Source organism: Lates calcarifer, linkage group LG15 (assembly GCF_001640805.2).
Source record: "Lates calcarifer isolate ASB-BC8 linkage group LG15, TLL_Latcal_v3, whole genome shotgun sequence".
In the NCBI taxonomy this organism is placed as follows: Eukaryota; Metazoa; Chordata; class Actinopteri; family Centropomidae; genus Lates; species Lates calcarifer.
Window position 1 is genome coordinate 8,667,115 of NC_066847.1, and position 21,994 is coordinate 8,689,108.

A 21,994-nucleotide genomic window follows, 5' to 3' on the forward strand; every position below is an offset into this window, starting at 1 on the left:
AGCGTTGCTCCAGAGTGAAGCAGTCTCCAATAGAGAGAAATTGCAAGAAGCCAGATGCTCTTGTTGAGCACTTAGATGGTCAGTGGTACCATTAAACCATCTTATACATGACTAACATATGTTTATGCTTTCTAAGTCCTAGCTTATAGGATTTAGCCTAAATCAATTCCATAAGTCACACAATACCCACTCCAAGTGCTCAGACTGCTATTAGAGCATTGTGAATAAGCCACTTAGCCCCTTATGATAACTGTATATCTGAACTGTAAATACCCAAATAGGTTGTACCATACCTTGTAAATACCCAAACAGATTCTGAAGGGATTACCTGTCTAAGAATGAATGGTATGTCTGTCAATGACAGACAGCTTAGCCCACTCCCAAAAAATGGCCCCCGGTGGCTTTGAAAATGAAAAATCATTATTGAGACCTATGCAAGTTGGGGATGTTAAAGGTCTAACCAGGACCGGAAATTTGTCTATGAAATTGAAAGGAAAAAAAAAGCAAAAGCAAGCTGACTATTTTTCCAACAAATTCGTTTTTGGGTGAGATCAGAACCTCTGGATAGTGATTAGTAACCTGCCAGAGTAATTTACTAGAACTTAGGTATGGTGGGTGAAAATAATTTTCCGTGTCTACGATTGCAAAATGGTGTCTGTAGCAGTTCCTCAAATGGTAATTGTTCTACAGTCCATTTTAGTACGGCAAATATGAGGTTTGTTTTTTATTTTTCCAAAACTGTGCCGTTACCTCCAAAGTAATAAAAGAAAAGAAATTTGAAAGCTGACAAGTGAGTCATGTCGGCTCTAAACAAGTCGAGAAGTAATCTTAATATTCTGGGTTCATATGGACAAAATACTACTGTTAATACTGAGGTATGTAATGTGAGCTTACATTACACATATTTGTGATTTTCGTCTGCGGCTATTTTTTATTTTTAATTTTTTTGGATCCGCAATGAGTCAGTGAGCTTCATGATACAATCACTTTTAAGTTTCTTTAAAGAAATCCTTTGGGCCCCAGTAGACCTACGCGATTAGTCAAGCAGGTCTTTTCACTGCAAGTGAGGTGGAGAGAGAGAGAGAGAGAGAGAGAGAGAGAGGGAGGAGGGGGTTGCATGGGGAGGAGGGGGTCACCTTTTGTGCAAATATATCAACCAAGAGGACTGCCACCAGCATCAGATTTCTGTGTGTATGTGTGTGTGAGGGAGTGAGGCACTCCTTTAGCAGACTGAGGGAGAGAGAAAGAAGACGTCCAGAAAGCTTTGGAGCGCTGAAAGAAGAAAGAAGACTCATTGCTACCAGATTTCCACACTCTGAAAAACCCCAAACAAAGTGACTACTTTTCTTTGAAAAAGTTAGAAAACCGGCCATGGACGGGATAACATTTGGACGCACGTCGCTCTTGTGCACCTTGCTCTGGGCATTGCTAGGTAGGTCACTCTGATACTTTCCGCTACATTTTTTTTTAAATTAAACCTCTTTCTGCTAACTTTGTCACGCTTTTGACACGGTGCTGGTCAGTTTTTCATGGCTTCAGACTGCACATTTATAGTTTCCTCTATCGCGGACTGTACGAGTAGCTACAGGACAAACCTGTCCGCACATGCCGCAGTCAGAAGTGGCTCATTAAGTTCAATTAAACATTTAGTAGTTTGGTTTGATTTGCTTTGTGTTATTGTTGGCTGATGCTGAGCAACCTGTTAAACCACAACTCACCGATAGCGTCTATCCCAAAGTCGACATGTCTCAGACAGGTCCATTTGTTTCAACAAAAATTTAACTGGTGGACGGAAAAAAAAACTGCTTTGCAGTAGCCGTCAGGTTACGCAGCTCAGACGTACGGGCTCTCCACACTGCGGGGATATTTAAAGGGTTAATGGTGGCTCTAGTTTTTAGGCTAGTTGTGCGGTAAGTCTCAGCTCCGCACTTTCAGTGCACTTCGACTGCGGCACACTGTTACTTTCCCCCCTGGAAACCGCTGCCAAACCAGAACAACCTAATACCACACAGTGGCTCTTCGATGCAGCCAGAATGAAACATACTGAGCTGCCAAAGTATAACACTTTGAAGAAAATCAGTGGAGATAATTTGTCCTTTAATGAGAAATATTTAGTGACCAAGTGTTTTTGTCAGCCCAGTTATTTATTTATTTATTTTTTACCTGACCGGTGAGAAGTGGTAAGCTTTTATTCCCTGTTGCCGGTCTCACTCAGTCTTATTCATGCTATGTCTGGCTGCTGTGGTGCAGTTTCCAGCGCTTTGATGTCTGATCTGCGGGATTTGCGTCTCCTATTTGGCAGTGTGCCTCACCCCTCTGCATCCCCAGTGCTGCCAGAGAGACTAAGCCAATTTAAATTCAACTTGACTTTGGCCTTATATGATCTGAGAGGAAAAGTTTGTGATTACTGACCAGGAGTTGCTGTGGTACTCTACAAGTTCATTATTGACCTCAGTGTACTTGATATTCATCTCCACTGGTTAAGAGTCCCACAGGGATATATAACAGCTGGTGAGGTTATGCTGCACTCTACATTTGTTTGTGTCAAAACCAAATTTGGGAGAATGTAATGTGGGGATTTTGTGAGTTTTTTCTAATTACTCGCCTGTGTAGATAGCCTTTGGTGGTTTGAAGCAGGATGAAGTAAAGGGCGGGGCTGGGGTGCTGGCCGACTCCCCTCTCTCTATGCTATTTTTCTCTTTTTTTCTCTCTCTGACTTTCCTGTTCTCACTGCATCATAGTATATTTCTCATCGCTTATGCTGCCTTTTATCGAATACAAATTTTGTTTTTCATTGAATTAAAACACAGCTTCCTTTAAGTCAGCCACCACCTCCCGAGTTTACCTGGTTTAGCTTTTCTTCCACTCTTGCTCCATTTTCTTCTTGCTTAAACCACTTCATTCCCCAGATCATCTTCTTTTACCACCCTCCTCCCCTCCCTCCTCTCTGTCTCAGAGACAGTTGTTGCGCTTTGCTGTCTGTCTGCCCTTGGTGGAGCCTTTTAACAGGTGCCTACTAAAAAGTGCCCTGTAATTGATGGATGCAGTGTAGATCACACATCCCTCTGTACAGCTGTGGTGCATTGATTTAAAGGCTTGGTTCCAGGTGCTGAGCCCCACCCCCACCCCATGCTGCTCTGAAGCCTGCTTAAGTCTGAGGGAAGGACAGTTATCTTTTCACTTTGGTGCAACATTGGTTTCCTCACATAAAAACTTTGCCAAATCTCTCTTTTTCATAGCTCACTTGCTCCTTCTCTCTCCCTCCTCGGCATACTTTTGTCTAATAATAGCAGCTCTTGTTGGGTCTCAGAGGGATTCTGTCACACAGACCCACATTTTCACAATAACTGGTCACACACTTGCAACTCCCAACTATGTGAGCATTGAGCATAGAAGCACACTAAATAAAACCATGGGATACGTAACACCCAGATGTATGTCCTCTCCTGTAAGTGCGTCTACATATTTGTCAGCATGTACGCCTGTATTTATGTGCATGGTTGTGACACACGGATATGTGATGCATGGCAACCCAGAGCACCTCAAGGTGCTCAGCATGCCTGTGCCCAGGACTGTGCTGACCCTTTGACCCGCTCACCCAGACATGTTGGTAAATGGCTCCTGTTCTACGCTCCTGAGATGCCATTGGCTTTTGCATCACAACTTAAGGTATCAACAGAGGAAACATGCTGAATTATAACTTCATTTTAGATGTCAGAAATTAGACACACTGTTCATATGTCGAACTCGTGTTTTTTTGTAAGGTTTTTTACAAAAGCAGTAACTTCACAAAAACTCCAGAACTGCTTTAGTTGCTCTCTTGACTTTGATTTTTGTAAGTTTTGGGGATAAAAAGAACAAAGTGACATTAAGGCAAAGAGACAAAAGGAGAGTCAAATGGTTAGATGAATTTGAGCTAAACTGTAGCGACTCCAAAGTGGTCAGTAATCGGTGGAAAGAATCGTTCTGACAAGCATCAACTGAGTTCAAGGTGTTGGCCACTAACACGCAGCGTCAGCCTCTTTGTCTACCACTGCTTTAATTCCCACAGTCATTTCCTCACTTTTAATTTCTGTCCTCCCCTGCCAGCACAGCATCAAAAGTGCACCCCCTGCAGCCATGTGTAATTATTATGGTATTAGGCCAGAAAAAGAGCCATTTAGCCATGAGAAGATAAAAGCTGGGGCGACCTTTTTTACAACTGTCCTGCAGCACTTGGTTTTAGTCTCCTTTCTGTGCAAGCATACACACGTATGCATGAAATTTAAATGCATGAATGAAAAATTACTTTCTCAAATAGAATACATTTATACATTAAGTGTTTACACATACAACTATAAATTATCATACAGATGCACACGTAATATATTCTATACATGTAAGCACCCATATAGTGCCCCCCAGCTTCAGGATTCTGGTGTTAGGCAACACTGGAAAGCTTAGCTCATATAGCAGTGAGTGACAGATTGATAGATGCTGCTTAAGGAGAGCAAGTCCATGTTTGCCCCCTCGTCATTTAGGCCCCTGGAGGAGTGGGCCTCGGAATGGCTGGGCCGTAATTATTGAGGTGATTCATTCCCCTTTGCATTTTTGTATGTGTGTGTGTGTGTGTGTGTGAGAGAGAGACAATGATGGTGTAGAGCACTGAGATGGAATGAGTGGCATTCCTTCAGGACACGTTGGAGCTTGCGCTGTAATGTGTGTGTTTGTTTGTCATCACTTCAAATTCTATAGAAAAGGGCTTCCTTTCTCGCTTTAAAGCCCCCCTCTCACCACACGTCACAGGCAGTAATCCATGTACAAACAAGCAGTAACAATGTGGCTCCCATCTCATCATCTAGAAGGTAGTGTTACAGGTGTAAAGTTGGAATCTGTTCACAGCCAGGGTGCATTCTTGTGACTTGACTGGGCTTTACTTCTTAGAACATCCAGTGGGGCATCAGTTAAACATTAGTCAGTTAAAATAAAAGGCTCATTAACTTGTCGACTCGTGTGTGGAAGTCCATTTAGTAAACACTGAGCTCAGAGGAGGTTATTTGAGCTTGTCAGGCTTTTACATACTCACTGGTGTTTATTATTTGCAGGGAAAGACGCATTAAACTCAATTACAGCAGTTTGATAGGGCACTGATGCTGTCTGGCAAGCTGGCAGCCAGCACCGGTAGGCAACTGGGTATCAGCAGATGGTAGGTTGCACGCACGTGGTTAATCCTGGTTTGAAGTCAGTTAGCAAGAATGATGCAGTTCACAGCGGAGACTGAAAAGTTTATCCCCCCGGTTTTTTATCATCATATTCCCACAAAGAGCTTCAAAAGAGCTGTTGTCAAGGTTGTGATTACACACATACACACGCACACACTTCCACAGACACTCATACATAAACAAAAGGTGTATTTCGCTAGATTAGCTTTGTCTATGTTCCCTTCTCTTTCCTTTTTTTTCTTTGTCTGTTTGTCTCAGTCTGGCTTATTTTTACTCTACATTCTTTCCTTTTTTGTCCTTTACAATGACACTTTAGGGTATAGGTTATTTGATGTCCAGTCTTGTCTGTGTGTGTGTGTGTTTACTTGCTGTGATTTACCATGTTGTCTTTGCCCGTGTCAACCACTGTGCCTTTGTGCGTGGTTCACAGTTAATGACCCCGCATAGCATCAGGAAGATTGCCTGCTGTGTTTTAGTGGGAGAGGTCTCTTTGGTTTGCTTTTTACGCGCATCCCTAGAGCGGCTCCTTAGCAGATTTATGGCCACTATTAATGATTTTAAAATAAGGATGACCATCCTCCCCTGCTTGGCACGTCCACTGTTTTTTACTATCCAAAGCACAAATTAAGTATGGTATCTGAGTCTGCCACTGTCTGTGTTTGAATCTTGATTTAAAGTAGTTTCATAAGTGTGAAAAAGTGAAATATTAAGAAGAAGAGGCAAAAAAAAAGGTGCAGAGAGGAAGAGGGAGGGAGGGAAGGAAGGAAGCAGAGAGGAAGGGATGGACAGAGGAAGATCAAGGGATGGGATAAGAGATGATTACAGCTTACTATTGTGTTGCCACCATGCAGCCTTGTTCTTGTCTCAAGGGAGGAAGATGATGGTGATGGGTAATTTTAAATGCAGCCTTGAAATTGTGGTTCTGTGTGCGTGTGTGTCCTTGTCTCTGCGTCTGTGCATATGATGGTGGTGGATAGGCGTATGCCAAGGAGGGTGGGGGTTGCATTGCATTTCAGGGTTTGGAGCAAAATTGAAAATTCACAAGGCTCTTTCGGGAGACGAGGTTAAGTGCTGCCAATCCATTTATCAGTAGAGTGCTGTAGCAAGATGCGGATGAGAGCCTCTATTTCTCAGTATGTTTGTCGTAGAAATGTACAAAGCAGCAGGACTGGCTTGAGCACTTGTAGCCACACGCGGTACTAATCTGTGTCATAAAGCAGCAAGGAAAAACGATGGCCTACATGTCTGCCACAAAAAAATGGCTTTTACAATACTCCTCTTGTGCTCTGTCCAGCTGTTTTGATCAATCAAGTAGCGTGAAAGCGAACAAAAGCGATAAAGGCAGAGATAGCAGACATCAGGATCAGACAGGCAGAGTACATCAGGATTGAGGGGATACCAATTAGGAATGGGGAATGTCATGGAAAAGCCTGGATCTGTGGCCAAGGAGATCATTTTTCTGGCAGTGGAGAAGAAATCCTAACCCCTGCACCCCTCCAACCCTAAACCCTCCATCTGACTGTTGGCTGGCAGAGAGTCCTCTGGGAGCCCTGCAAGCTGTTGCTTTTCAGACATCAACAGTTGCCTCAGCAGCAGTTGTTAAATGCACCCCTCCAAAAAAGCCCCCCCCTTCCTTAGCATGCACGCACGCACGCACACACACACACACACACACTTGGGTTCCATTACCACCTTGTGTCTTTCTACACCACTCGTTTGGCCTGGTGTGGGGGAAGTGAAACTGCATGTTTGCTGTGAATGTACCCGTAATTTAACTTGTTTACCCCTTAGTTCTTTGATTGTTTATTTGACATTTCAGAAAGGGCTTCTGCAATTATTTCACATTGTTTTTTAATAATTTCCATGCAACTGAGACACAATTTTAAGCCTGTAGACAAATCTGAATGCATCTCTGACCCAGTAATTCCTGCTTTCCAGGGGGAGGTTTCCGAAATATGACGGTGGAGTCTCAAAGAATTCTCTTCTTCTCTTATCTATCTTATGATAAGCAGGAGATGCGGGTGACTTAAAGTTCACGAGGCCACTGAATTTTCTGTGTTTACACACAGTATGTGTACATATATGTATGTGCATATTTACTCAAACAACTCACTAAGGTTGGCCAAAACCACAATGATTAAACCATTTTTTATGTCCAGTCTCCCTTTTCCATCTGTCAGAGAACATTCCTGCGCCCCCCTGACTTTAATCTAGTTAATGGTTAAGCAGCGGTGGTTAACCTCTTCGCTGAGGCTGGTCACTGTTTGACAATGAGATCTTATTGCTTTAACTGGACCAAGGGGACCTGGGAGACAGGAGATGGACCATTAATCCTCCATGGTGGGAAGGAAGAGGAGGAGCAGAAGGTGGAGGAGGGGAAGAGGGGTTGGTGTGTGAAATTCAGAGGTGGTGTTTGTGTTACAACACAGGTGATTGGTCCTTAGTGTTGGATGTTTGGTATGACTTCATGTCTGTTTGTGTGAGAAAAGGGGGCTCCCCGTGTTACCTGAGAGCCAGGCGAGAGTGTCATCGCTGAACAGATCCAGTGTCAGTTTTCAGGGCTTCCGAGTCAGGCAACCTGCCTAAGGACATAACTCGTCTTTGTTTTATGGAGGTTTCATTTACCAGAGGCCCTCTGAAACAACGACCACAGCACTAAAGTTCCCTTTGCACCTCTCTGCCTGTGCGAACTTGACTTTGAAAGAGTAGAGGGGTAAAGTTACCATGCTCTGACTGTTAATGTTTCTCTCAAGTCACATCCTGTTCCTAACTTTAGTGCGAGTCTCTCTTTCTCTCTTAGTTACATTTCTCCCTGGAATTCACTTGTCGGTGTCTTTACCACCCCCTACTTTATGCCCAGCTCTGTAAATCATCCCACTTTTATCACTGTGTTTTTCTTATCTCTATATCTCTCACACTCATCTGTCTCTCTCCTCCTCTAACCTTGTCTCGCCCGCCGTCCGTCATTTGTCTCCCATCCCTGCCAGGGGCCAATAGAAAATACATGAATCCTCCTAACCATGTGTCATCTAATCATCACAATAGTCTGAAAAGAGGGAGCCAAAAGAGGCAGGGTGTCTCAAATCCCTGGTGATTCTCAGCAGTAGGGGATGGTAATCTTTTTTTTGACTGACAGTTCAGCTAATGACAATAATCAAGCCAGAAGGAGTTTGACTAACATTCACTTCCCACTCATGTAACAGTATTTGTAAAGTTGCATCAGTTCGGTTCAGGAGCAGTGGAAAGTCATCCATTAAGTGAAGTGCATTTTTTCAGACTTTTTTGAAAGCCGAATCTCATGGGTTGTTCATCAGTTGTGTCCATATTCCAGTAATACAAGAAGAGTCAAGTTTCATAGTATCATTTTGATTCATTCTACCAGGAAAAAGTACAAGCTTACTCCTGGTCCATATGAATATTTAATCCAAAATCAATCACAGTCAATTGGGTTATGACTCCATCAGGCTAAATGATTCACAATTACATGTCTGTGCAATCTGCACAACAACAAACATGATGGATAGTTATTGTGGGGATAATGTTAGACTTACAGAGTGCCTAACTGATTTAGCCTCTTGTTATTAAGGCCTAAAGTAATTATAACCCCAGTATTTTGCCTCAAGAGCATCTTACATTCTGCCCTGGTGGGCATGTTGCAGCAGTAAGATTAGATTTAGTTAACAATTATTCCTTCTGAATGATTATCAAGCTGAAGTCAGCCGAACATACTGTACGTCTAGGTAGCACTCGTGAATGATGGTTAGGACAGATATTAGGCCTTTCCTGGCTGCTGTACAGAGTGTTGAGAGCAGCTGAAAGTTCTAGGACAGCCAGCTTGGAGGACCCCCTTTGATCCCAATCCCCACTCACATCTCACACACAGGCACATAGGCACATGCATGCACATACACACATACACACTTCAAGATTTGTCTCCTTGGAGAATGATGAAAGATGCACCAACTCCCCAAGTCAATTAGCGATTCAGGAGTGTGCGCTGCACATTGTGTGTGTGCCTGGGCATTGAAAGCAGTGCATAAGGGTGGGGTTGCCTAATGGCAGGGGCAGAGAGGACACATGTTCAATAATAAGGCCTGACAGAGGGGGACAGGCAGAGGGAGGAATGGGGGCGAGGGTGATGGAGCATTCAGTATGTCACTGCTTTTCATTATCTCTCTCTTCTATTTAGGTCTACAAATCAATATCATTATATTAATAGGAATATTTTCCCACATTGAAATGGATCACAGTACGGCCAGTGACATAAAATAGTTAATTTTATGTTCAGTGGAACAAATTGCTCTTAGAAAACAAAACACACAATGACTCACTTTGGTTGGAGTTTGTTTAGAATAATTAGTTTGGACTGTAGGGCTGCAACTAATTATTATTTTCATTATCATTTAATCTGCAAATTATTTTCTCCTTTTGTTTGGTCTATGAAATGTCAGAAAATACTGAAAATACTCTTCACAGATTCTTGAAACCCAAGCTGACATTTTCAAATATCTTTTTTTGTCTGACCAACAGTTCAATAATCTTATTTATTTATTTTTGCTTAAAAATGACTCCAATTCATGTCTAAAAATAGTTGACTAGTTCCCCAATCAGTGCGGCTCTAATCTCAACATGATGGAATCTGTCATTACAATATGATACAATTGAAAATCAGTGAAGTAAGATAGTGAATTATCACTCTCCAATGAAGCGGCATAGCTCAGCTGTATGATCTGTCCTCTGCATCCTGGACTTGTAGACTCTGTGTGAAAGAGAGTGTTAACAAGTGGTATACAGTACTTGACGGATATACTCCACATCTGTATGAATATGATTTTTTTTTTTTTTTTGGCCTCAAGTGTTAGAAGAAGCATGAGAGCCAAGCATATTCTACTCAACTGCGTTCATCTCAAATCATAACGTGCCTCAGTTCTTACATGCTGTAGGCCTGGGACTCCTCACTTTTTTATGTATTTTTCAGTGAGGTCTTTCTCCCTCTGCACCTGAACAAGGCTACATTGTTAAGACATTCCTGTAGGCTGTTGGAATGCAGGTATTAATACTGGGCTGGTTACACACACAGCAGAGAGAGGGGAGATTGGGAGAGGAAAAGAAAGGAATGGAGAGGAGAGGAGGTGCAGAGTGAAGGGAGTGAAGGGAGTTGAGGCACAGTGAAAGGGAGAGCCTGACGAGCAGTGGTACTTGTTGATGTTTAAACCGTGTGTGTGATTGTGCACACATGGACAAATTGATGCATGTATGCAGGTGTTTTAATGTGTGTGTGTGCATCTACATACTCATAAGAAGGGGTGTCTGGGTATTTTAAAGTGTGTCTAGTGTGTGTCTGGAATGCATACCCCAATTAACTGAGCTAACACTGCAGAGTGTGTGTGTGTGTGTGTGTGTGTGTGTGTGTGCACGTGTGACAAAGGGGAGAGCTAGTCCTGGGTGTATGACAGGACTTTGCTGTGTGTGTGGGCGCCCGTCATTTGGAGCAGTCAGGGCTGTTAGGAGCATGTGAACATTACTGCAACCCTAATGTGAACTGGAATCCGGATTTAACGGAGGTTATAAATAGGTGCGTGTTTGTGCGTGTGTTCAGTCTCACATCGATGGCAGTACCAGCTGGCGATGGTACAGCGTTGGACTTTTAGGAGAGCCCACCAGTATGCTGAATGGCCTCACATGGCCAGAACCACCTCTCTTTCTCGTTTAAGAATCTAAACGTCAACATGATGTCTCCAAGTAAATTTTTTTTGACTGAAAATTGGGAAATCCAGCTTTCATTTCCTGTATTTTGATGTAATAATACTTTCACTGTCTCCTTCATTTCCCTAATTGTTCTCATTCCTCTCTTTTTTAAAATTTCCCTATTTCCATTGTGTCATATTGTGTCGCCATGGTTGTGGTTCCTAGCTTGCCAGCTGGTGGTATATGATCCAGGCTGTCAGACTTAGAGTCTGCTCTCCTTGGCAAGGAAGTTAGCAAGGTGCAGCTAGCCAAAAAATTCTACCATCCACCCCCTACACCCTTTTCTGTAGCCCCTCACCCACACGCACACACCCTACCTCACTCCCATCTGTTTGCGTGTGTGTGTATGTGTGTCCATTTGGCGCTGATTGAGGACCAGTTGGTGTAACGGTTCAGGAGACCATCAAAGCCAGGCCCACCATCGGCATGACGGGGCAAGCTAAGTCAAAGCACAGTATGCAACAGTAACACCAAGCTAATGCTAACTTTCAACTTCCATGCACTGAGAGATGCAAAATGCTAGGAGTAGTTTGAGGAGACGTGGACCTTATGGTTACATAGATACCAGCCAAACAATGGCATATTTGTCTTCCTGTGGCTACCCACCTGTTCTCTCCTCCCTCGCCTCGGTTGTATCCAAGTATCAGAACAGGACCTCCCGTCCTTCATCCAACACTTTCTCCTGCCCCTGCTGAGACTGTGCCTCTTCATTTCTTTCTTTTTCGCTTTCTTTGCCATCTCCCATGGGCAAGGACAACATATTTAGCAGCATAAAGGAAATGGTGGTAGGGACTGAGAAAGAGGAGAGACAGCTGGACGGTCATGGACTCAAGATCGTATTGCACATGTTCACTTACAGCACCGTCTGCACCTCTCTCTCTTTGTGTGTCCTCATTTTTTTCTTTCACTGTCTCCTCACCCTTCCCAGTCTTTTGACTCTTTCACCTTCTTCCACTTCCTCTCCTTTGTCTCAGTTTCTCCTCTCACTACTGCTGTTGCAGTTCCTCTCACTACTGCTCTCTCCGAATTCTGTATTTTGCACATGCGATTTCTCTCTCTGCTGTTTCACATTTCTTGTTTGTTTCTGTCTGTTCCCACTCGACTATGTGGTCAGAGACCCTGCAGTGGATTATCAGTCAGTTGACTCACAGAGGGCAGCCAAAGCCTCCAGTACAAACATGAGACAATATCCAAATGATTGGCTGGTTGGCTTTGGACTGTGGAAACAAGCCTCCATATCAGCCTGAGCCAGGCTTGGTCCACAGGTCTGCCCATAAACCATATTAGCCAGTAACACTGACACAGTGCAGTGCTTCTGTTTGTCTGCAGCAGCTGGCTTTTGGTGTAGCACAATCCAAAATGGAATGAATTATCAGATAAATACAGAGGCTGTTATCGGTTGTTTTCACATAAGGTTATTATGCATGTGGGTGGAAAGAGGAGTTTATATTGCAGAAATCATTTTGAGTAATGCCAATACCTCTGTGTTACTTAGACCTTCTTTTCTTAATGGCGAGTGAGGTCATGTTGAGTTGTCACTGAGTCCGGCAAGTTTTGTTATTGCTCAACTTTTTAGTTCTCTTTTCCTGTATCTCTACTCAACAAAAAAATGACTGCAAATTGTAGCCACTCACTACAGTTCCCTGCTGCAGCCCTATACTTTGCATCAATAAGATTATTGTATTTTTATATAGAAAACTTTCCTCAGCGCACCTTTTGTGGCATAGCTCGCATATGTGCCAACTTATTTGCAAAATGTTGTGGATGAAGCAAACAGTTGGTGTGATTTATGATAACAGAGGGCGGTGAGCATCTGTGTGCTAGTATGCAAAATGTATATAATTCCTTTTTAATCAGGGGAACACGTGCCCAATCTACTGGGACTTTGGAGCCCATCTGCCTTCACTTGTGCAAGGCTAAAACCTAAGCTAGAGTGTTGCCTCCAAGTGTTACCTCCATGTGTCTCGGTGCCTCGGCTGCCACCTCAGCCTGTGGCTAACAGCTCATTATGGAGATCCAGCGCTGGCTCTTCTGCCCCCCAGCTACCTTTCTGCTCAGAGATGGAGAGCTGAAGTCATGGAAAATTCTGGATCGCTGCTGATGATAGACAGTTTCCGTGCCTCCTGTCCGTCAGCTTTGCCAACTTCTCCTTCGCATTCCTCAGCTCACACTTCTTTAGTACCTCTCACCTCCTCCAGGATTTGACAGACCGACCCCACCCCCCACCCTTCTCCTTCTTGTCCTTTCCCTTCTTCTCTCACTCTACCTCTTCCTGCCATTTACCTGCGTGGACAAGCTTTTGCCTGCCGCTGCAAACCCCTCTCAAAAAACACCCTCTCCAGCATGAATGTCAAAATTCGCCTAAGGGCCCCCAACCGCAGTGTATGTGTAATTCTAACCTAGGCATTACAAAAGCACACTTTTCTCAAATGACATTTAGTGACACCGAGTCAGAGGATATTCTCTGTGAAAAACTAAATTGGTTGCTCACAATGTAAAAACAAAGAAAAGTCTGGAAATGTAAATTGGACGGCTTATTCATGATCTAAGTCATCTGTGCATTTGGTTAAAAAAATCATCTTCTATGAACAGGCCTGTGAGTTTGGACACAGTGTTATGAATAATAAATGAATGATGCTGATGGGAGGTCCAGCTACGCAGCACCGCCGCCTTTGAGTTCATCTAATTGAAACAAGTTCAATAGTGTCGTGTCTGCTTTTATCTTGATCTTGCCTCTCTCTCTCTCTGTCCCCCACTCTTGTAATGAAAGGCACAGTTGACAGTTATGGAAATAGTCACAGGATCACAGATGTCCAGTAATATATGGGATGCATTTCATTTCATGCCTTTCTTCTTCTTTTTCCTCTTTTGATTTATTATTTCTTTCTAGCAACTTTTGTTGGATTGTAGTGAAATGTTCTCAATGCTTTCCCCTTCTTATGTCACTTTCAAAAATGGCTAAAAACGTGAAAAATACTGGTCAGTAGATTCTTTTTCATCTTTAGCTTGCTCACAGTGCCCTCCAGCTACCCTTTCTCTAACCCCACCCTTTTTTCCTCACCTCCCCACCATTCCCCACCACCTCCTTCTCTACCCACCCATCCATGCTCTCTCTCCCTTCTCTCCCTTCATGTTTCAGCGTTTTTACATTATTACCAGACGTTTGGAAATAGAGGAGGTGGATGACATGGTGCCAGGGCTATCAGAGGTGCTGATAGTTAAGCCTCAGCACCCATATGAACTTCTAGAAGCCTCCTCACACGCACACAGATACAGACACACACACACACACACACACACACACACACACAATCATCCTGCTTGGCTTCCCACCATATGATGTTTTATTTCCTCCATTATCCTAAACAACCAGCATTTCCAACGCCTACCTGGACCATCTGCTCCTGTAAACACCTTCAAGAAGATTCATCCACTTGGACAGAAACCAGAGTTTCATTTTAGAATATAGCTTGGTGAATAATGCTCAACTCTTTTAATACAGTTTTTGTAAAAACAGAGGTTGGGGTAACTGTAATTTTATGGTGTGGTGCTGGTGTTTACACCTGCAGACATTATGTGTTTATATATGAAAATGCACACATGGCCATTGATAAAAATTACAACATAGCATACTGCACAGGATTCTTAGGGCAAAAGTCAAACACTGACACTATTGATGTTACTGGATTTCTATTTTGGGAAGGTACCGGTCCTCTAGGACACACTTTATTAATTAAAAGAGGGGAACAAATCACTCTCCATACTGTCTGCCTCTGTGGTATGCAGCAGCCACGATTAAAGTGATACAAGAACACCCTGACACACTCCTTTCTTATGCTTCATTTTTCCTTTGATCTTGGTGTGCTAGCGGTTACCATTGCATTTTCATGCCAGTTTTGCCACACTGGCATGGTGTGACTTTTTTTTCCCCTTCCTCTCTTGCCAGCAGCTGCACCCATTTTTCCATTCTGGTTAAAATCTTTCTGATGGAAGATTTTGGGTTTACTGTTTACATGGGATGTGATTTTAATATGTTCTGGTGTTTACATGCACAGACACATTTCATGGTAACTGCTGTTTGATATGAGTTAAAGTGGTGAATATGTTATGCATTTGTCCTCCTCAGTGGCTATCTTTTTTTCTTCGGCAGTCTTTGATCATATCTGTCCTGTCCTGACCTGTTTATTGGGATTGAGGTATTGTCTAGTGTCTTTGAGTCTATGAGATATCTTGACTGGACATCTGATTTGTGTGCTTGCATAAGTGTGGTGGCATAGCAGTTTTCATCAAAGAATTTGTGCGTAAAGCATGTGAGGGAATGGAAGGAGATCTTTTTGATATGATTGTGTTCAAATGGTAACTCAAATAGCGAATCTGCTGCAACAGTTCAAAACCCAAATATATTCCATTAATGATGCTATCAAATGGAGAAAACCAGCAAATGGAAACAGATTTAGTGTGATTAATTACTGAAGCAGTTAATCAGTTTTCAAAATAGTTTTTTTTTTTTTTTTGAATTTAAATTTAAAATCAAACACTTATCTTTTCAGTGGATGACTGCTCAAGTCAGCTCTAACCTTTTCTAAACTGGCTTTTTTAATGCCATGCTTGCCTTGCTAATAAGTTTCAGTGGCCAGTGAAAGCAGAAGGTGTCACTGACCTATAATGGAGGGGCCACAATATTGATGAAATGTCAGTGGGAAACACAGACCTTAAAGAAGTGTAAATTTGCTGTATTTAAATTAGGATGAATGATTGTCTGTCTATGTGTGAGCATGTGGGTGCAATAGGAAGCATAGCCCATAGGGTCACAGTCCCATCTGGTGTGAGATCTCAGGCCAGCAGCGTTACCCTTCAGTGTGTGACCTTGGGTATGCACTGGAAAGGAGAAAAACAGTTGATAGTATTTTTGTTTTTCTTCCTGAAAAGCAGGACATGAGCACTGTGTGAGCAGAGGAAGTTGTACTTTTACATCTACTGTTAGAGGATAAGAGATTGCTAGTCTTTGGTGGCTCAAAGCCTTGGTGGGGAGTAGTTTTCACTCATGTTACTCTGTCTCACCTTTTCCTCTCCCTCCACCCTTTTCCTTCTGCTACCCAACTACCACTTGTCTTTGTCTCTTTCTCCATTCATGATGACACCCCACTGTTTTTGTCTTGTTTGTTTTTAACTTTGCTGTCTCTCCTAGTAAACTCTCCAACCCTTACCTGAATCCCCCCCTCCTCAGCCCCACAGTGTCTCTTATCTATCTTCCATCTCCTGGAGTTGCAGGTCTGTACAGGTTGTGACTCATGTTGTTTTGTCTCTCAAGTTTCACACATTCCAGATATTATCACCAGGCTCCGGTTAGCTTTGCTGATAGCCATCTAGACAGGACGGTCAGTCACTTAGCAGACAATGACGGATGGTGCCCTCCATGTCAGGCTTGATGCCCACAGATGAAAGGCTTGCGCCAGGCGTGGCCTTAACAGGATAATATGTATGTCATGTTGGACAGACATGCAGATATCTTCTCAGACAACTTTGTTCTCCTGTCAGTTATATTTTCCGTTTTGCTTTGTGAAGTCACAAGACAAGTGTCCCTGGAATCACTCAAAATGAGACTGAACGTTGAATATTTAAATCTTAGCTTCATTTCCCTAATTATTTCATCTGTTGTCTCCCATTTCTTTTCTAATCACATCATCATCTAAGCTATGAATAATAATTTAATGAAGCATTAATGAATGTGAAAAATGTACTGGGTAGCAGATTGGAATTTTATGAGGACTGGAATAATGCACCTTGTGAAAGTCTCTGGTGAGCCTTGATGTGTAAATGAGTAAGACATTTTTGGTGTCTTAGTCAGAAAAATGTCCAATTTATAAAAAAGTGGCTTCATAAAAAAAATCTGAGCTTGGAATTGAAATTATTCACGGTTGACATTTCATCCTGTTTCGTTCTGTCATTTTCATTTTCAAGCTTTCTCTCTTAACAGCCTTCATTTTATCAGGTAACTGATGAACAGCACTCTCATTGTTTATTTCTGTGTCTGTGCGTGCCTGTGTGTATCTGTCCACCTCTAATCCAGCCTTGGGCAGCTTCTGTCCCCTGCAGGCTCAATGTCAGCAGCCTGACTTTGATGTCAAGCCACAATTTATTCGTCTGTCTCTGTGGACTCCCCTGCTGTCCACATAATGTCAGGCAATCAATAATAATGTGACCTACCTACCTACCCCGCCTGCCCACTGCTTTAGTTATTCGCCCCCTGGCCTGCACTGTTCCAATCTCTGACCTGCCCCAGCCCCCGAAGAAAAACCCCTCTCGTGCCCCGTCCTTCCCACTTTCACCAATAATGCCTGTCTAGCTATGACAATAACCTCTATGTCTGTTACCGTGGTAACATACAGCCCCCCAACCCCCAACCAGAGCAAAGACAAAACCACTTCTCTTCTTGTTTAAAAAATTGACTGTTCCCTATAGAAACAGATCAAGGGAGGGAGGGGAGATGGATAGAGGGATGCATAAAGAAGGAGAAAATTAAAAGAGTGGATGGATCAGCTGTTTGTTCATGAATATGTTTAGTGTGCCCTCCCACCTCCGCTCCTCCTTTAAACCCCCCGCTGTATTTTTGTGAAGGTAATAGAGAATGGGAGAAGACAGGTGTGCCATTATCGTGCAGATTAGCAAGGAATGCTGGAAGGTTAACACAGGCGGGAGTTGGCCAACTGGAATGTGTATTTGTGTGAGCTCATATTCCCCCGAGTTTATGTTAAAATATGTGTGCATAATACATGATCAGCATGCCAGTTATGATATGTGTGCTTGCTCTGTCCATATGCTGAATGATATTTAAAATATGCACTTTGGGTGTGTAAATATGTGTGTGTGTGTCTGCATGCGCGTGTGCATACCACAGCTTTTTTCCACCTCCTTGCCCTACCCATGTATGGGCGAGCGTTTGCCCCTCGCTATCTCCTCGTCTCCAGCTTATCTGCTGGCCTGTCTTGAAGTGTTGGTGCAGAAAATAGAAACTAGTTTGTGGGAACGCGTTCTCTTTTTCTTTCCCCTGTGTAAAATATGCACCTCACATGCAACAAAATACCATGAGACACAAAAGATAATGCCGCTTGACATGGGCAGTGATGTAGGATGCTTTTAAATCCATACTACAAGGGCATTTTATCTTTTGAATAATGGGTTATCTGCACAAGAACACTGTTGGTTTGAGACAGAAAGATATTTGAGGAAGTTGTCTGCATACAAATGAGTGTGCAGCTACTGTATCTATAGCTATAAATACATTGCAGTGTGCACACTGGAGTGAATATTTTTTGGTGTATTTTCTAAGCATCTTACAGTATGGTTGTTACTGGTTCGCTCCAGTACCCAGCCTCTCAGCCAGTCTTACACCAGCCAGGCAGCCAGCCATGTGGTCCCTCTCCACTCTAATTAAACTCACTGTGGTTCCAAACTCCAACCAGAAAGACACAATCTTAATGCCAGACTCTGTGTCAGCTGCTGCCAAGACCGGTACGTTTGTGTGTGTGTGTCCCAGAGAGAAAAATTGAGAGGGAGAGAGGGCTCATAACCATATTTACCTCTCATTTTACTCTGTCAAGACATAGTGCAGAAAAGTCTGCCAAGGCACAAGTGGAGCAGCAGGGAAAACAAATATAAATGTGGAAGAGGAGACAAAGAAGAATCTACAGTAGACAGCATATTCAAATGGTTGCCTGATTGAGGGAGAGGGGGAGTTCAGTGGATTTAGAAATCAAGGAGACAAAAGAGAGGAATGCAGGAGAATAGTAATTAACTCTGAATTATTCTATCTCCGAGGGATCAGGGGGATTAATATGGGCTTTGGTGTGGATTCTGCACCTTTCACTCGGTTTTGGCATGGGAGTCTGGTTCCTGTATGTAAACGTGTGTTAGTGTGCATGTGCATGTGCATGTACTGTATATGTGTGTATGTCAGCGTGTGTCTCGCAGTTCTCCAGAAAGGCCCCATGTGTCTGTGCCAGTGGGCTTGTGACCATATCTGCCAGCCAGCCAGCCAGCCAGCTAGCGATTGTGTGTGTACTGATGTGTGACTCTGTACCCCCCACTTACTGAAGTTCATCCAAGCATTATAAGTTAATCCGCCATAATAGGCAAAAAGAAGAGGGGGAGAGTGGTAGGTAGGGAAGAAGGAACAGGGGGTGGGAGGTAGAGCATCAAAAGGTAGTGAGTGCGCGCGTGTGTGTGTGTGTATTTGAGTCTGCTGTGTGTGAGGTATGCCAGGCAGGAGACTACAGATTTAGGGCTAGACAGACCGTTCTAAATCTCCGGCTTATACGCTGTTTTGGGATAGCAAGTGTTGATAGCCCAGGCAGGCACACAGCTTATGTCGCTCAGATGAAATCATGGCTTTGGCTGTCCAATTATCACATCTATAAATCTACCCAAATACGATGAGAAAACACTGATTTAAGAGCAAGGCACAGTGAAAACGTTTCTTTCTTTCTTTCTTTCTTTTTTTGTTAAGCGAATGAATCACTGTCGGGAGTATGAAGAGGTGAGAAAGATAAGTTGGAACCTTGTTGTTTAGCTGACACATGGAGGTCACTGGTGGCAATGAATTAGCACTGGTTATGGAGAGGGCAAAAGACATGTGGTGATTCTTTTGTTGGGTGTAGTTTGCCAAGCTGAAAGTCATATATTCCTAGCACACAGTGAATGAGTTCACCTTTTAGCTGGGATTTCCCGTATCTCCCAGCCTCCCACTGAGTGTTGCCATTGTCAACACTGTAGAAGTCGGTTTGTCCAAGACGGGAGGGGGTCAGGGGGGAGGGAGAGACGGGAGGGAGTACGGCTGGAGGGCAGGTGCAGGGGTAATTTTGTGATGGCTGAGGAGTGGAGGTAGGCTTTACCCAGCCTGTCTGGAGGCAGTGACCCATGCTGTATACACCCTGTCTCTCTATCTCTTGATTACTCCCTGCCCTCCATCTCTGCCATTTTTTTCCACATTTGCCATGTTTAAATTCAAGATTTCCAAGCTTCTGTTAACATGCACTTTAATATTTTTTTCAGGAGTGCGCACACAAAGAGACACACTCCTTTCCAGGCTTTCATTTCCACACTCTTGTGCCCTTTTCTTCTTGTTTGCTCTATCTGTATCTCCGCCAGTGTGTTTACCCCTTCCTCTCTATCCCTCTATCTGTCCCTCACACACAGGCTTTACCGGCCTGCTGAGCACGATGGCCCGCTTTTTAAAAAAAAATGGAGCAATGGATGGATAAGAAAACAGCAATGGGATAATGGATGTAGAGAAAGGAAAGAAAGGAGGAATGAATCTACGCGTACTCCAGTGGCCTGTTATCTCATTACAGCGGTACTGGCTTGTCACGCCCGGATGACTGGCCCCCTAAGGAGTGCCCTCGCCCCCTTATAAGACCCCCTTTATTCAGCAAGCGCTCTCGTATTTCAGCTCGGGCACAAAGAGGGGCAATTCTCTCTGGTTTCTGAGCTGTCCACACCAGATTTGTGTATCCTAACCCAGCCAAGGCACACATTCAAACACACAACAGGGGCACGGGCGCATACACAGAAGCCTTGTTAGTTGCTAGTTATGAAATGATGCTTGCGGATAATGGAGGCTAATAGGGAGAGTAGCTATCCATTTGTTCCACCATTTTCTCCCTATTCCAGCGCTCTTGTGCAGTCCCATGTGGGTATTAGAAGAGGGCTTTAAGAGGGAACTGCTGTCAGCTGAAGTAGTGGAAATGGTGTTCCTCTCTCTGGCTTTTCTCCCTCTTCTGCCAAAATGAAGGCTCATTAGAAGTGAAGGGAGGGCTGTTTCTAAATGAGATGGGCAGAGTGCTACTCAGCACTCCTACAGAGAGGGAGAATAGGAGATAAGATAGAGCAGAAAAAAGACAGGAAAAGAGGGTGCATCAGAGGGGAAATGCGGACAGTGATTTTGCTAAAGTGAAGCAAAAAAAAAAACATGCAAACAAGAGCCTTGTCACCAAGCAAATGTGGAAAAGCCAGACATTCTCTCATCACTTTTAATCCGTGCGAAAATGTTAAATCAAGAGGAAAATGGTAAATCGTTCCTCATATTTTTTTTCTCTTGGCAAACAACAAAACTGTGATCACAGCCAACATCTGGTAAAGAGTGGGACAGTTAGTCTGATCAGCTGCGTAAACTGCTGCTATGTCCCCTGGTGACCTCCATGACCACATATTTTGTGTTTTAATGCAGTCAAACTCAAATGCTGGCCCGCATTTTTGGACTCATCCTCTCTGGAGACCATTTCTGAAAAGCTTAGATAGTGACAGTGGAGGTGCCGGATCCGGATCAACTGGGCACTGGTCCCAATTTGGGAAGTCTCAGATCCTGTTCTGGCAGGATACGGCACAAATTAAGCCCTGGTCTCAGTGTTATTTACCCATAGACCCTCTGTTACCCTCTCTTTGTTTACCTCACCTTGTGCACCCATCCACCCAGGAACAGACCCTTTCTCAGGCTAACGAAACACCTGGGTGCTACAAATCAGCATGAGATGACTGCTGGAGGAAAAAAAGGTGGCAGAGGGAACGTGTGTTTGAGGTACTGAGCTGTTGAGATATGAAGGCCAGGCAGCTGTGTTTGTGCGTGTGTTTCGCTCTGTTTGTGAATGTAACAGTAATCATACTGTAAATAGGCTACTGTAAATAGAACTTGAGACATCCATCCCTAGACCCATCTGTATTAAAATACACATGGGTTGGCAAGACAGCCTATTAAAGTCTATGGATTTAATGTGTGTTTCTGTGTGTGTGTGTGTGTGTGTGTGTGTGTGTCTCTCTCTCTTTGGTAGTAGGGTCTAGAACAGAAATCTGAAACCTGCAGAGAGACGTGTTGGCCTGCTTTCACCTCTTCCTCACCTTACAACTTATCTCAAATCTTATTTCCCGTCTCGAACAAAAGCATCTGGGATTGTTTGTTTTTTTTCACACATACACCCTAAGGTAGTGTATTCTTAAAGTCACACACACACACATACAAACACTTTAATGGACATGCTCCAATGGGGGGGTTA

The 21,994-nt window shown here is 43.5% G+C and overlaps 1 protein-coding gene across 3 annotated transcripts in view; it reads left to right on the forward strand.

Moving 5' to 3' along the window:
• Nucleotides 1-1,137: 1,137 nt before the first annotated feature.
• Nucleotides 1,138-21,994, forward strand: part of bcam (basal cell adhesion molecule (Lutheran blood group)) — a 49,370-nt gene continuing 28,513 nt past the window's right edge. For 2 of the 3 annotated variants that reach the window (XM_018698299.2, XM_018698300.2), the window contains exon 1: nucleotides 1,140-1,432. In XM_018698299.2, the coding sequence (XP_018553815.1) occupies nucleotides 1,372-1,432 (61 nt within the window). In that variant the 5' untranslated portion in view covers nucleotides 1,140-1,371. Of the gene's footprint in view, nucleotides 1,433-21,994 lie in introns of all 3 variants that reach the window. The other variant, XM_018698298.2, reaches the window with a different exon arrangement.